Source organism: Nomascus leucogenys, chromosome 7b (genome assembly GCF_006542625.1).
Source record: "Nomascus leucogenys isolate Asia chromosome 7b, Asia_NLE_v1, whole genome shotgun sequence".
Taxonomy (NCBI): Eukaryota; Metazoa; Chordata; class Mammalia; order Primates; family Hylobatidae; genus Nomascus; species Nomascus leucogenys.
In genome coordinates this window covers 66871166-66887109 of record NC_044387.1, presented here as the reverse complement: position 1 = coordinate 66887109, position 15944 = coordinate 66871166, and the positions used below count along the sequence as shown (strand labels likewise).

The window sequence follows — 15944 nt, the reverse complement described above, 5'->3', positions numbered from 1 at the left end:
ATAGCCTCAACAGTGGGACAGCAAGCCAAGCTACAGTCAAATATTAAGTTGTACTTTACTAAAATTGTATCTATGGGAAAAAACTAATTGGAAATATCAAAAATGGTCTCTGAATATAAAAAGATTAAGGCTACCACTACCCATGGTGTATAGTTATTAAATTAGCCCTATAGATATAAAAGCATTAGTTTAAAATATAAAGAGTTTCCAGCAATTATTTATCCATCATTTTCCCTCAAATGTGTATTTAGCTCTATACCTTCTTTCCTCCAAGAAGAGGTTGGCTGAGCAATTTTGTAGCTGTTCCTACAAAACACAAAAATTATTTTAAGATATTGTATTTGAGTCCTTTCCCTTCTTCTTCTTTTTTTTTTTTTTTTTTTTTTTTACTTTTAATGGCTTTGTGCTTTAGTAAGAGCCTTCAGGTTAACACTTCCTACTCATTCCCCTCTGGGGCTTCTGTGAAGCTTAGAGGACCTTCACAATCACTTATGTAGTATGAGTATAGGCCCATGGACTCCAGCTGCCCTGGCCAAAAAAGAGTCTAGTCAGAATGCTGCAGCAAAAAAATATCTGATACGTGGCTGGAATTGTAGCCAATGACTACCATGACAACTCGTGTGGCCTTCAAGTGGCTGGGCCAGGGAAGTGAGGTGGGAAGGTTGCTTCAAGAAAAGTTGTTGGCCGGGCACAGTGGCTCATGCCTGTAATCCCAGCACTTTGGGAGGCCCAGGTGGATGGATCACAAGGTCAAGAGATAGAGACCGTCTTGACCAACATGGTGAAAACCCGTCCCTACTAAAAATACAAAAATTAGCTACATGTGGTGGTGCGTGCCTGTAGTCCCACCTACTCAGGAGGCTGAGGCAAGAGAATTGCTTGAACACAGGAGGCAGAGATTGCAGTGAGCCAAGATTGCACCACTGCACTCCAGCCTGGTGACAGAGCAAGACTCCATCTCAGGAAAAAAAAGGAAGAAGAGGAGAATTTGTCATAGAAAGAAAGTGACTTTTTTTCATAATCACAGAATTTCTCTAAATGGGCTACATGTAAAGACAGTGTTGCAGCTTCAGGATAACATTAATAACAATGGTATGTCAGTTTGGTTATGGATAGCTAAATATTGTGTATGCATTCAATCTTTACATCAAGCAAAAGAGCTGAATGATTTTGTGAAGTCCTTTTCTCTGATGAGGAAGATGAGGCTCAGAGATCTGGCTAAACCTTCTGCATCACTTTACTGTTTTGTATAAGCTGGAAGTCCAACTGGAGAAGAGAAAATACCTGACCCTGAAATCTGGAGACTCCTCTCACCTCCCTCATCACCCAGGGATGAATGGCATCTCTTCAAGTCTCACACAATCCCTCCATGGCAGATCAGCAGTCTAAGCAGAAGGGAATGTGAATTAAAGATGGCTGCAAATCCTCTGTCACTTCTCCCATCAAAAAGTGAAATCTGTTGCCCTTCCTTTTGAATAATGAGGGTTGGTCCTGTGACTCACTATGACAACTTCCAAGGGCTAGGTCTTGAGATATGCAGCCTTTGGTTTTGTGTTGTTGGCACACTTCCTCTTGGAACTCAGCCACCATATGGCATAAGAAGACACAAAGAACAGAGCCATATTGCTTCCCACATTCTTCAGCAGCCCCATTTGGGCCCTTAGCTGGCAGCCAACATCAACTGCAAGCCATGTGAGGGAGTCAACTAGGCTGTCCCATCCCATTCAATAACACTGAGAGCAGAAGAACTGCCCAGCTGAGCCCAGGCAACCCCAGAATCGTGAAAGATAATAAATGGTGGTGGTGGTGGTGATTTTATTTTCAATTACTAAGCCTGGAGGTAATTTGTTCACATCAATAGATAAGCAAAACAGTCTGTTTACATAGAAATTCTCTCTTAGACAGAAAAGATTTAAAAAAGATTGCATACGTGGTGCATCTGGCTCTGATGCGATGTGGCCAGATGAAAGCACTCCATTAATGGGGTCCCTTGTTTGCTTCTTGGGGAGGACGTCTTTTAGAGGGCTAGGCATGCAGAAGGGGTTTCTGTGGCCTTATTAGACTACAGTACATTTGTTTCTTTCCACAGCATTCCTAGAACACTTTCATTTGTGAATGCACAAATTACCTAGGTCTCCATGCATCTAATGACTGAAGCCAGGGAACAGAGCTATCTAGGCCAGAATCCAGGAGGGGAGAGTCTTGGAATTGATGACCAATGAGCTAAAGGGAGGTGTGGAAAAGGCAGGAGCTGTCTCTTTCCTGAACACACTCAATTTTTAAAAATTGTTAAATTGAGGTATAAGGAAAGCCTCATTCTCCTTGGAAAGCTACTGAACTTATTCCCCATTAAATTTTTGTGAGGGTTAAACATGAAGCTATATGCAAACTTCTTAGCACAGTTCCTGTATGAATTAGGTGTTCAATAAACAAATATCCTTTCCGAATTTGTAGTGATTTTTGTTTCTGCATTAAAATGAATGATGACTCTATAATAGGTTTCACTCTGAAAAGGCAGCTAATTCCAATGTGCTATATTAGGTGAGCATATTTAAGAGTTATAGTCAGGTCTGTTGTTTTGACCTCAGATAGTGTCTGTGGAGCCACTGTTAAATCAAAGCAATCTTCATAAAGTTATGAGATCAGATAGATGACCTTCATCCATGAAGCTTTCTTCCTGAAAAGACAAGTAAAGACTGTTCTTCAAACTATGCTGGTATAATAATGTTTTTCAGCCTGACCTTTGGCAAAAGGCAGTATGTCTGCTAGCTGTTGGAATACACGAATCTTTCCATCAAGTGTAAATGGATGGGAGGTCTCAGATCCATTTACACCTGATGAAAAGGCTTGCCTACCCCACTCTGGTGTTTATGGCCTTGTGTTGCATGTATATGTTTTCCTAAAGATGTGTTCAATCAAGCTCTCAAAAACTTTCCTGACTTTGGATCAATTTCCATGGCAGATTTGCCAGACTGCTGAGTTGCCCAGAAGACCAAATACCCTTGCATTCACCTAGTCATCCAAATCAGAACTCTAGCAAGTTGTTGAATTCAGTTTTGAAAAGAAAACTTCTTTGGGGGTGGTTTAGGAAGGCAAAGTGAGAGCTGCAGTTCTTTTTCTTGCAGAAGACACAATCCAACATTGCTTTTTTTTCCCAAAGAGTTAGAAGAGATGAGACACTAAGGAGGGACAGTATTTCTATTTCTATGGCTTCCTTAGGGCAACAGAGGAAGCTTAGCGGCCACAGGGGTCTAGTTAATGAGCGGGTTATACAATATTCATTGTGTTGAGTTTAAGTCTTCAAACAGAACGTCTAATTGCAAAAAGAAAAAAGGAAGCTCAATTACAGATGTTAAGACAACAAAGCTCAGGAGTAACTCCCTCTATTGATGAAACTGTCCTCTCCTGGCTTCCTCCACTAACTGCACATTGACAGAGGCACAATGAGTCCCTGTCTTCATCAGGTATTCTCATTAGCCTGTCTGGGACACTCTCCAGGGCCCAAGGAGGGCCACTGAGAGGTCTGGGGTGACAGTCTTCTCAGAGGACTGTTTTCTTGCTACCCACAGAAGGAGTGATCCAGTCTGCTTGAACCAAAACAAAACTGTTCTCCCCAATCTTCCTGACGTGCACAGTCTCACCACTGTCACTCCTGGCAACAGCATCTGAAGTGGGCTCACTGAAGGACACTTCTGTCTGCTGGTGGCAATACTGGGTGTGCAGGTAGTGAAGGCCAGTGGCCAGGGCCATGCCCAGGGTGACTGACAGGCAAAGCAGAATTCCCAGCTGGGGAGTTCTGAGCTGGATCCCCAGAGGGGCATGGGCTCCCTCTAGCCCAGCGTCAGGCCATGGGTTGGTCTGCCGAGGGTATCCCACTCCACCCTTTCCATCTCCCTTCCCTGCTCTGAGCTCCTTGTGCTTTGACTGAGGTAAGAAGCTGGCAGAGGCCCTGGATGCCTCTGACTGGTCACCAGCAGCAGGTAGCCCAGAAGTGCCAGAGGTCTGGAGGACAGGGGTTGGGTTGCTTATCCCGGCCCCATTCCCTGTGAAAGTTTCAGAGGACCAGAGGCGCTGGGGATAGGTAAGCTGGACGGTGGACAGAGGAGGCTGTGTCACGGTACTGTTAGAGGCCTTCGTCTTGTCCTAGAAAAACAAAGGGAAAAAAGAGTCAAAGGTACTGGTCTCCCTCCTAAGCTGCCACTGAACTTTGTAACTAACTGGGGTTCCTTAAAGACTCCCAGGCGGCAGCTGAAAACCCAATCTCTTTCTTGCTACTAAAGGAGCTCAAAGTAAAATGCCCAACTAGATACAAATGCACTTGTTATTGATGGGGATGGGGTGGCTAATGGAAACCCCACAGAGAACAAGGAAGCCAGTTACAAGAATAAGCTTAGGGTCCTTTAAGAGGCTTCCAAACCAAAATATCAATGGGTGATTGCATCATCTTCTATGGCTGAAAGCTTTGAGTGTGTCTTTTTATGATAGGACCCATGCAAGAGGGACCATTTAACCTCACTGTAGGTTCTGATAAATGTAAGTAAGAATATTACACCATGTTTTATTTTGTGTTCCTTCTAAGACTTCAAAGGAATAGTAAATCAGTGGGCATTTATATTTTATATTGCCTATTGATCTAACTTCTGGGACCATACATGGCGTTTTGAGGTCAATGTTACGAAGGAGGGATAGAGGAGGAGAGAAGAGAGTAATTATTAGCTATGGCTAAGTGAGAAGACAAGTCACTAAAACATCAATTTTTACAATTGCCGATCACTTCAGAGACACTACATATAATGGAAAGGTATTGATTAGTAGAAAGACACTGTGTGTATATTGTACTTTGCCTTCTTCTCTCTAACTTTGGCTACTAGTCTAATAGCTCTGATTTCCCAGCCTGAAACTGACCATTCTAGGATCAAAATACCAGTCGCAAGCCCACTTCACAGTTCAGGTTCTTACCTGTTCACCCCCATCTGAGGACAGGCAAGTTTCCAGTGAATCAAAGCTGGGATCATCCTGAGTTCTAAAGGGAAGAATGGAAGGGCTGAAAACAGGTCATTAAGTTTTGGACCAAAAAGCAATGTTTCCTACCACTGTTGTGTATGCAGATGGCATCAGATTCACTTGAAAAACTTCTGAGTTTGGAGTTGGGAACCATAGAGAAGAGGAAAGGGAGAGATGAGTGAGAATGGTGGCAAAGAACTCACCAAATGCTGTCGCTTATTATTTTATATAAAATATACATTTCTATATTGTTATTATAAATATATTTAAAATATAAAAAGTCACTTTTAAAGTTTTGTTTTATTTATAACAGCATCTCAGAGATCTCACCCCATCCAAGAGAATAATTTCCCCGGGTAATTATCATACCCAGTCCTTCTGACGAGTAGCCCTTCTACATCCTGTGTTTTTCACACACTTAAGAAAAAATATGGCTGAGATCCTTTTTGTCAGACTCCAAATGATGCACTCCAGTGTTCAGCCTATTCCCATCACCTGTCCTGAATGGACCACCCATCAGTCTTACCTGTGATGGGTGCTAAAGCTGGAAGCAAAGCTCTCTGAGGAGACTCTCTTGAGGGCCACGAGCCTCTCCAGCCTGTGGACCTCCAGGGATGGCTCTAGGGTCGGATTGCTGTCCCCGCTGGGTTGCTGGTTGATGCTGCCTTCAGTGGCTGTGTGTGAAGATGGTTGGGACAGAGTCTCTGCATCCCCAGGAAACTTTGTCACCCAAATACTGGCAGGAACAGGATCTAGATTGTCCTCCTCTGCAGCTTCAGGAAGGGCAACAGCAAAGACATGCGTGTGCTGCTGTGGAAGAGTGATGGGGGCCCTGGGAGCTAAGCAGAGGTCCAAAGACAGCACAGAGTGAGTGAGAGCATTTTCCCCACATTGATTGGTACAAACAGCTATGATCAGGGGGTAAACAGCAGTGACACTAATGTGCCTCAAGGAGAGACCATTAAGTGTGAGGCACTTAAAAGTGTCAGCATAAAGATGACCTGCCTGATCATACAAGCCCCTGACCACGCAAGGGCTTATATCTCTTTAGAGAGTGAGTCCCTGGCCTATCTGGGTCTGTACCTTCTTAACAGCCACCATTCAAGGAACACAGAAAGCACTGTGACTACCGTATTTATTTCACCTCTGCCAAAAACTGCTTCTAGCTAGAAAAAAGAGTGGAATCCCACAAATCAAAACTTTTCAAAGCCCTAGATCTTTCTTGCCCTATTATTAACACTCAAAGTTTCTTTCCCTGGTGATAATGACTTGAACATCTGCTATGAGAAGAGACGAGATCACTGCTCTCCACTGCCCTCCACCATCTAATTTTCCATTTGTGACTGGCTAACCTGACAGCCCAGAACATGAGAAAGAGCTTCACATGGAGCAGCAAGCAAGCAAGTGCAGGTTTCAGAGTCAGATTCTTGTCTGGGTTCAGTCGTCCACTAATTCCTGGCTTTGGGGAAGTCCTCCCAGAGCATTAGTTTCTTCATTTGCAAAATTAGGCCAGCATAGAATTGCTGAGGGGTTGACATAAACTCATTGATGTGGAAGCTTGAAGCAGGTGCCTGGCACACAGGTACACGGGTTTACTACCATGATGATGAGGATGACATGATGGCATTGACCAAAACAGTATTGGCAGAAGTTTCTCTGGCCAGGGCTCCAGGTTCTTTGTGGGGGTGGAGGAGGTACCCCTTTGCTCCAATGTTTTTAACACTCAAAAACTTTGAGGTGAAGAACAAAGCAGCCTAGCCCAGACATACAGAACATGGCAAACTGATAGTTTCAAATTCCTGCCTGAACTCTAAGAGCATTTGGATATTTCCTGCAGACCCACTGTGTGCTGGGCGTTGTTATAGTTGTTGGAGATGCAAACATAATGCAGACTTGTAATTGGTGTCCCTGAACTCAAAACTGGGAAGAGACACCCTTACATGTCAAACTACCTAAATTAATAAAGAGGCCGGGCACTCACACCTGTAAACCCAGCACTTTGGGACGCCAAGGCAAGTAGATCACCTAAGGTCAGGAGTTCGAGACCAGCCTGGCCAACATGGGGAAGCCCTGTCTCTCTACTAAAAATACCAAAGTTAGCAGGGTGCAGTAGCTCATGCCTGTAATTCCAAGCTACTTGGGAGGCTGAGGCAGGAGAATCATTTGAACCCAGGAGGTGGAGGTTGCAGTGAGCCGAGACCGCACCACTGCACTCCAGCCTGGGTAACAGAGAGAGACTCTGTCTCAAAATTAATTAATTAATTAATCAATCAATTAATACCAGAGCTAAGGAAGCAATTATACTTGCCGCTATGGTCTTAATGTGTCCCCCTCAAAATTCATATGTTGAAATCAAATCCCCAATGCAATAGGGTAAGAAGGTGAGGTTTTTAGCAGGTGCTTAAGTCATGAGGGTGGAGTCCTTATGAATGGGATTAGTAGCCTTACAAAAGGGGACTGAGGGAGCTTGTTCACCCCTTCCACCATGTGAAGACACAGCAAGAATGCGCCATTGTTGAGGCACAGATCATCCCTCCCTCACCAGACACTTAATCTGTTGGTGCCTTCATCTTGGACTTCCCAACCTCCAGAATGTAGGCAATACATTTCTATTGTTTATAAGTGTTTCAGTCTAGGATGTTTTGTTATAGCAGCTGGAATAGACTAAGACACTTGCCTACCAAGAAGTATGAGGAAAAGTTTCACAGAGGAGATATTTGAACTGTGCCTTGAAAGACACAGAGAGCTGTCGTGTGGAACAGTCCAGTTTGAGGAATTGTCAGAAGGGAAGGCACTGAAATATAAAAGTAGACCATACCTAATGGGGTGGAGGAGGACTCAAAGTGTCTTGGTCTATTGGGAGATAAGTTTCAGATATACAATATACTACTTTCCCAATTTTGAAAATTTATACTTGCCTACTGAATTCTTTGTACAGTTAAGAAACCTATTTCACTTTATTAGATGAAATAAGGTGAAACAGTTTTCTTAACTGTACAAAGATAAACTTCCCAGAATACATACACACACACACACACACGCATGCACACACATAAATACATACATGCACACACATACATACATACATGTTTCTTTTTCCTTTGGGAATCACTAGGGTTTGGGTAGTGGAACGAATGGGGAAGACAAGCTGGGGCCAGAAGGAGAGGAATGTGGGCAGTGTAATGAGGAGGTTACCCTGTAAACTGCTTGGGCTGGAGGCTGTGACCCCCAGCGGGCAAGGTTTCCAGCGAAGTCAGGCATAGAAAGGCCCAAGGCTCCACATGACACTTCTTCCTGAAGCTTCACTTTTATTCATATTCATGTTCAAACAAACGTGGTTATACGTGAGATTAAAACATGACATTTGCATCATTCATAAAATAAAACATGAGATTTCAAACACATGTCAGGGGTGCAGGGTCTTCTCTAGGCCACGCTGTCAGGCTCCGAGATCTTTACTCTGCTTTTAGGAGTGTCTTGGTGGGAAGGTTGGAGGAATTGTGCTGGGTAATGGAAGAAGACAAAGGTTTTGGGGCAAAGGCAGGGAACGGAGGGTGGTCCCCACTGTCTCTGTACCTGGGTCTGCTAGACTGAGAAGAGCCAGGGATTCTGATTGGATTCTGGCCTTAATATATTAGCAAAGAGTAAAGGAAAGAATAAGGGAAGAGGAGAACGAATGGATTGAGGGTAGGTTCTTGTGTGCGTATGCCTGGATGCTTTTACGAGTGCTTGTGTTCATAGCACTTAACTAGAAATAAGCAATAAAAAGGAATTCCATACCACCAGGGATTTTCAGGTAGGTCAAACATCCTCTAGCTGGCTAGTGGTTTTCCTTTGTTTTGTTTCTTTTCTTTTTTCAGGAGTTCATGGACTAATGGAATATAAAGCCATGTAGTGAGCAAGGAAAAATCCCTTCCCATTGAAACAGTGATTCCTGATTCTGTTCTCCAACCCAGGTTGCAAAGAGCCATCTACCTACCATGAAAAGTAACAATAAAAACTGGATGTGTTTTTATGAGAAAAGACGAAGAAAAGCTCATTTCTTTTTTGTGCTCCCTGTGTAGCTTCAGGGGACTAAGGAAAACAGCAGAAATATTGTGAGGACTAGAAAATGTTGGGGGAAGAGGTGTATGCTGTTTTTTGGTATTGCAGCACAGCTCTCACTGTCCCCGCCCGGGGCCTGACTTAATGTGTTAGGTTGAGCCCGACAAAGTGTGTTTGCTGCAACAAACAAAGCAATTGCAAGCGTTCCCTCCCTCTCACTGCTGCGTTATCACATCCCCAAGAACTGCTGCAGTTGGACACAGAAGGTGTTTATTGCTTGTTTTGCAGGGACAGGAAACTGGCAGTAGTAACTTTTAAGTGAAAATAGATAACTGTAAAAATAATGATGACAACCAGCCTGGCAAATACAATGACAAGCTGTACCTGGAGCAGCTCCTTCAACATCGCCCAGCCTCTGGTGAAGGGTTGGCATCAGTAATCTGGGCTCCATGTGGTCGTCAGAATGGGCGGTGCTATGTGTCTGTTGAGACACAACAGATGATTCAATCCTTGCCCAGTAAACGAAATATGACTGGACTACTGATAAACTGCGGAAAGAGAAAGAGCAGAGCGGTTCACGGATTTAGTTTCCTTTAAATAAAAACTCAGGCCAGCCTCACAGAAAAGAGAGAACACACTAACAGATAAAGAGGAACAAAACTAAATAAATAGAAGAACCAGAGAGGAGATTATGTTATTACTCTTTGAGTGACTTCATTCTTTTTAAAAACAAAAACCCCATCGTTGCAAATAATTAGAATAGGAGAGGATATGAACAAATCAATGGTCCTCTTGAATAAATACAGTTACTAAAAATCTCATTTTAACGAAAAAGTATCTCCTTAAACTGTTTAGACTCCAATAAAAGGTTTTATCGTCAATGTTACTATTAGCCATTCCTGATATACTGTTATTACACCATGATTTTAAGATCTCATAATTCTGTTGTATAATTGTACATGTCTACTGTCATTGTAGATTCTATTGGAAATTAGAGATAAATCCTTAATATTCTAAATAATTTTTTGGAAAACAATTCTTCAGTAAAAATAACTTTCACAAACATTATGCTGTTTGTTCTTCCAAATATTTCAGTAAAGGAGGGATTATTGGCAAGTGGCATTTTTCTCACTTTAAGTATTCAGGAGGCAGTCCTAACAAGGTGATTAATTTGGCCGAGGTCACCCAGAGGCTCGAGACGCAGTGAGAGTCATAGTTCAGGCCCCCAACATGCGGTTTCCAGACTCGGCAGACGTTATCGTGTGCAACGGTTCCCGGAGGTGGGAGATCACAGGGTGACGTGGGACAGGTGTGTCATCAAGTGACTTATCTCATTTTTTCTGTCAAATGGAGATCATAGCTTCTACACTACTTGCTATGCGGCACGCAGCAACTATGATGGTAAATCCAAAAATAGGAATGGAGGTGCTTTGAGAAAGAAAGGTGACTGTACAGGTTTAAGCACTTCAAGCAGCAGACACCCTCTGCACTGCGTAAGAACCAAAGCCAAGGGCAGAAGCTGGGCACACCCACAGGTAAGCGGGCCCAGGGCCTTCCAAAGAGGAAAAATCCTAAGGCATGTGTTTCCCTTCTTGCTGTCCTGTCTGCTGCCCTGTGCCACCAGGAAGTGGGGGAGAAGGGACACCACAGGCTGGGGCCACCAACCTCCCCTCCCACTGCTCCCCAGCGCAGAGGGGAGTCCAGGAGGGGAGCACGTGTGCTGGACTATCTGCCTGCAGGCGCGGTCTCCTTCATATTTAGGAGGGTGTGGGGAAAAGAAACAGAAACACACGCCCTTTCCTGAAAGAAAAAAATTATCTTTCTTGGTAAATGCAAGTGTCTGAAAAGAATGACAAAACGAGTACCTCATTTTGAGTAGTAATGATGCTTTTAAAGTGCTTACTGTTGCCAGGAACTGTTCTGAGCGAACGTAGGCTCTCTCATCCATATACAACCCTCTGAGGGAGGTGCTGTGGTTATGCCCATTTATAGACAACAAGCCGAGGCACAGAGCCTCAAGAGGCTTTTCCTGGGCCCAGGGACGTGTCCATTTGTCTATCTGCCTGTTTCTCTCTTTCTTGGCTCTCTCCTGCCTTCCCCACCGCCAGCCATTCTGTCCTCTGGTCGGAAATTCCTAAAGAGGTTGGCCAAGATTTACCTGTGCCTGGGGAGGCAGGGAGATAACACACTCTAGGCCCATGGAGAGTGATGAAGGGATGAGTTTGGGGACAACGTTTTTTTAGTTTCCCTCCGCATAGGCTCTCCAGTTTAGGCAGCGTCCATAACCCTGTCCTTGCTATAAAGTGGCCACATAAAGAGGGGGAAAGGGAATATGAAGTCAGGGCAAAGAGAAGCTCCCCTCTCTTCAAAGTAAAAGGCTCAGTTTCTAAGAAACAGCACTTCACTCTCTTACAGGAACTTAATGTCCCCCACAGGCTGGGCAGGGGCCTTCCACAAGAACGACAGGTTTCTCTTCAGGGACTTGTCAGAGTGGGTGACTGCATCAGCCTCTTGAAAACAAGTCATCAGTTTGGAATGAGGAGGAATGAGGATGAAAGTGCCAGCGACTTGATGATCAGACACTCTTCGAGCCTGAAGGAGAAATCCCATGAAATCACGACTGCTTCTCACCGTCACTGCAACAAAAACACCCGTTCAACATGAACATGTGTGACTTAGTTCCGTGTGGTGATTTTATGCAGCTTTTTTCAAAACTAAAAGCTCAAGATCAGCCCCCAGAAAGTGAACAATTCATTAGAGGGGGGAAAAGTTGAAGTCCTATTTCACACCAAAATAAACTCCATTTGGATCAAAGTTATGCGAAAATGAAATAAAAAATAACTAGAAACTTTTTTCTTTTTATAAATATTGGATTTAGAAATACCTCTCTGAGCAAAACCCAGCTGCCATAAAGGAAAAGATGAGTAAAGTGTGCTATATTTTTTTAAAATATGAGTTTAGGTGAACTCAGGACAGATGATTAAAAAAATTATTATCCAAAAAAAAGTATTTGTAAGACATAAAACAGACAAAGAGTCATAACCATGGTGAATTCATAAAAAGATGACTCCCTCAAAATAATGAAAGGATGCAAACAGAAATAAAACAAGCTTAGTAATAATTTTTTTTTGAGACAGGGTCTCGCTCCATCACCAGGCTGCAGTGCAGTGGCACGATCTCAGCTCACTGCAACCTCTGCCTCCTGGGTTCAAGCGATTCTCCTGCCTCAGCCTCTCAAGTAGCTGGGAGTACAGGCACGCACCATCACGCCTGGCTAATTTTTGTGTTTTTAGTAGAGACAGGGTTTCATGATGTTGGCCAGGATGGTCTCGATCTCTTGACCTTGTGATCTGCCCTCCTCGGCCTCCCAAAGTGCTGGTATTATAGGCGTGAACCACTGCACCTGGCTGTTCAGTAATTATTTTTAAAGCAATTATACATGAGATACTATTTTATACCTTTCATATTAGCAAATGTTAAAATGTGTGGTTGTAAGCAGTCCTGATAAGACTATGGAAAAACTAGGGCATTCATTCACTAGTGCTGGAACTATAAACCCTCCAACTTTTTGTGGTGTAACCTGACAACATCTTCCACATTTAAAATGCAATTACCCCTCTGATACATGCTGCCTTATCAGTTAGCCCTGAAAACATAGTAAGTAAAATAAAGCCAGAACCAAGATGACAAATAATGCATGATTCTACTTATGTGAGGTACCTAGAGCAGTCAAATTGACAGAGACGGAAAGAAGATTTAAAATTAGCTGGGGCTGAGCATAGGGAAGGATGGCCAGTACAGAGTGTCCATCTGGGATGATGGAAAAGTTCTGGAAGTGGATAGTGATGATGGTTGTACAACATTGTGAATGCACTTAATGCCCTTGAGCTGTATACAGCTATAATGGTAAAGTTTATGATATATGTATATAAACACAATAAAAGAAATGCCCTCCAAAAATCATTACTCTTTGATCTAGAAATTTTGCATCTAGGAATTTTCCCCACTGACAAATTTGCACAAATAAACATGGCAAACACTGCTGTCTAATACCCAACAGTGATTGTCCACTTATTCCCTGCTAGCAGAACAGATGGTTCTGCTAACAGAACCCAGATGTTACATTCATGTGGAAGTGGAGACCACCTGTCTTCAGGGAAGTTAGGCCTCTCCTTTTCCTCAGGGGATGAACTGTGATTAGACTAAAACCAGTGTTGGTGATTCTGTTCCCCTTCACCAGATAGAATTCTGGCCAATGAGGCCAGATCTGCTGAGAGAACAGCTAATGTCTAAGGATCAATCTTTTCATGTAAGGCCTTTATTCCAGCTGTCGTCCCAGTGTGAGGCCTAAAACCACGGCACTCATCCTGAAACCGTGAGATGTCAAAGGAATGAAAACCTAACTCGCTGATGACGGCGGAGCAGGAAAATGGAAAAATCTTAGGATCTAGATGATGTCATTGAATGGCTTCACCCAGTACAGAAACTGCCTCCAGACTTAAGAGAGAAAATTAAATGTCTTTATTCATTAAGTTTCTGTTAATCAGTTTTTCTGATACTTGAAACTAAAGCAATCTTGATGCTTACAGTGAGCAAAGACATATGAATAAAGATATCCATCAAAACTGTTTATGAAAAAATTTTAAAAGTAAATACCCATAAATAAGAAACTGGTTAAATCAATCATGTGACCTATAGACAATGGACTGTCACGAAATCATTAAAAACAGGCTCTGTGGCTGGGCATGGTGGCTCACGCCTGTAATCCCAGCACTTTGGGAGGCTGAGGTGGGTAGATCATGAGGTCAGGAGATTGAGATCACCCTGGCTAACACGGTGAAACCCCATCTCTACTAAAAATACAAAAAAAAAAAAAAAAAAATTAGCCAGGTGTGGTGGTGGGCGCCTGTAGTCCCAGCTACTGGGGAGGCTGACGCAGGAGAATGGCGTGACCCGGGGGGTGGAGCTTGCAGTGAGCCAAGATTGCACCACCGCACTCCAGCCTGGGCGACAGAGCGAGACTCTGTTTTAAAAAAAAAAAAAAATTTAATTTGTGTCTGCTGAAGATTATATTAATTTGAGATCTCACTCACATATGCTTAAATGCATGGAAAACTTCTGAAAAGAGGTGGAAGAAACTTAACAAGGGTTACGTCTGGAGAATCAAATTGAGTGTTCAGAGCAAGAGAAGGAAAAGTACTTTTAATTTTCTACCTTTTGATAGTATTCTAACATTTTTAAAGCATGTAATATCTTTAAGCTATTTGAAATTTTTTTAAAAAAATTAGCCACTCATGTTCAAGGGAATGAGTGGCTAAAATCAGGGTCAGACCTTTATAAGTTTGCTAAATGCAGCTTGGTGTCTAGGATTATTTTATTTTCCACGCATTTGAACTTTTATTAATAAACATTTGAACAAATACTTAGAACTATTGAACACCAAGCACTATGCTAGGAGTTGAGTATGTATCTATGAGCAGGATAACATAGTCCTTACCTTCAAGGAGCTCACAGATCCCGGCAAGAGAACAGTATACTTACAACGTAAGGCAGTAATAACTGACTCTCATTGAATCCCTGAGGCACTCCGTCAAGTCATTTATTACATATGCTGTCTTGGTTCTAGTTACAATCCAATTATGTTTCCCTCAGGATACCTTCAGAATTTCGGTATCACAATATTTTTAGTTATTTCTGCAGATTTTTGTCCCTGACCTAGTGGTTTTTTGGTTCGGGGTTTGTTTGTTTGTTTGTTTGTTTGAGACAGAGTCTCACTTTGTCACTGTCACCCAGGCTGGAGTGCAGTGGGGCTATCTCAGTTCACTGCAACCTCTGCCTCCCAGGCTCAAGCAATCCTCCCACCTCAGCCTCCAGTGTAGCTGGGAACACAGGGTACAAGCCATCATGCCTGGCTAATTTCTGTATTTTTTTTGTAGAGACAGGGTTTTGCCATGTTGCCCAGGCTGGTCTCAAACTCCTGAGCTCAAGTGATCCACTCACCTTGGCCTCCCAAAGTGCTGGGATTACAGGCATGAGCCACCACGCCTGGCTGACATAGTGTTTTGATTCTTACCATTGTTATTCCCCTAGCCACAGAATACTAGGATACTGACATACAAATCCCTTCATGCTGGGAGGGGCTGGACACACACTAGAGTGGTTGGAGCCCCCAAAGAAGTGGCCTTCCTTGGGGAGCCTCTTGCATTTGCCCCAGTGTGCTATATACACAAACTCGCTTTCTGTGTCATGATGCAACAAAGTTTGGGAAGCTCTGTTAGAATAGACTTAATTCAGTATATTGGGAAGTATATTGATGTTGAACTCATATACTATCCACCCATGTTTTTTCACACTTCTCAACAGAGCAAAATGAATGGATAAAACAATATTTATAGAGTAAATTTCATTTTTGTTGATCACCTTTAGTTCCCATCAAAAGAATCAGCAAAAATCAAAAGGGGTTTAGGGCAAAAGTTGCTGATGTGTTGGAGCTCACCTTGGGCATGTAGTTCTCTGCCTACACTTAGTGGCATCTGAAGTATCTGTAGCTTCCTTTTCTGCTGTCCCTCACTGCCACTTCCAAGCTTGGTCCAAGGTAAGCTGTGGACTCTGAAGAGTGTGAGTTCGGGGAGTGGGGGCGGGCCATGGAGGTAGAAACACCCCTGGTGGGGGCAACCCGAAACTGATAACTTCCCTGCCCCTGCATCTTCCTGAGAGATGATTCAGAGGTGTTTCACATGGCTTCTCAGAGGGTCCCCACTGGAATGCACCTCGGTTGCTCACAGCAGCGACCTGCTCAGTTGCACGCCCTTGACTGGCGTCTCCTCTTGCCCAGCTCCCTTTCCCTCTTCCGCACCTGTGTTTCCTGGGATGATCTCTCACATAAACCACCTGCG

The 15944-nt window shown here is 43.3% G+C and overlaps 1 protein-coding gene across 3 annotated transcripts in view; it reads right to left on the bottom strand.

The window, feature by feature from the left end:
- Positions 1–1798: 1798 nt before the first annotated feature.
- Positions 1799–15944, bottom strand: part of REELD1 (reeler domain containing 1) — a 43885-nt gene continuing 29739 nt past the window's right edge. For all 3 annotated transcript variants that reach the window (XM_030816207.1, XM_030816208.1, XM_030816209.1), the window contains 5 exons: positions 11462–11684; positions 9433–9596; positions 5531–5843; positions 4960–5023; positions 1799–4143 (listed from right to left, as the gene is read on the bottom strand). In XM_030816207.1, the coding sequence (XP_030672067.1) occupies positions 3541–4143; positions 4960–5023; positions 5531–5843; positions 9433–9596; positions 11462–11684 (1367 nt within the window). In that variant the 3' untranslated portion in view covers positions 1799–3540. The remainder of the gene's footprint in view (positions 4144–4959; positions 5024–5530; positions 5844–9432; positions 9597–11461; positions 11685–15944) is intronic.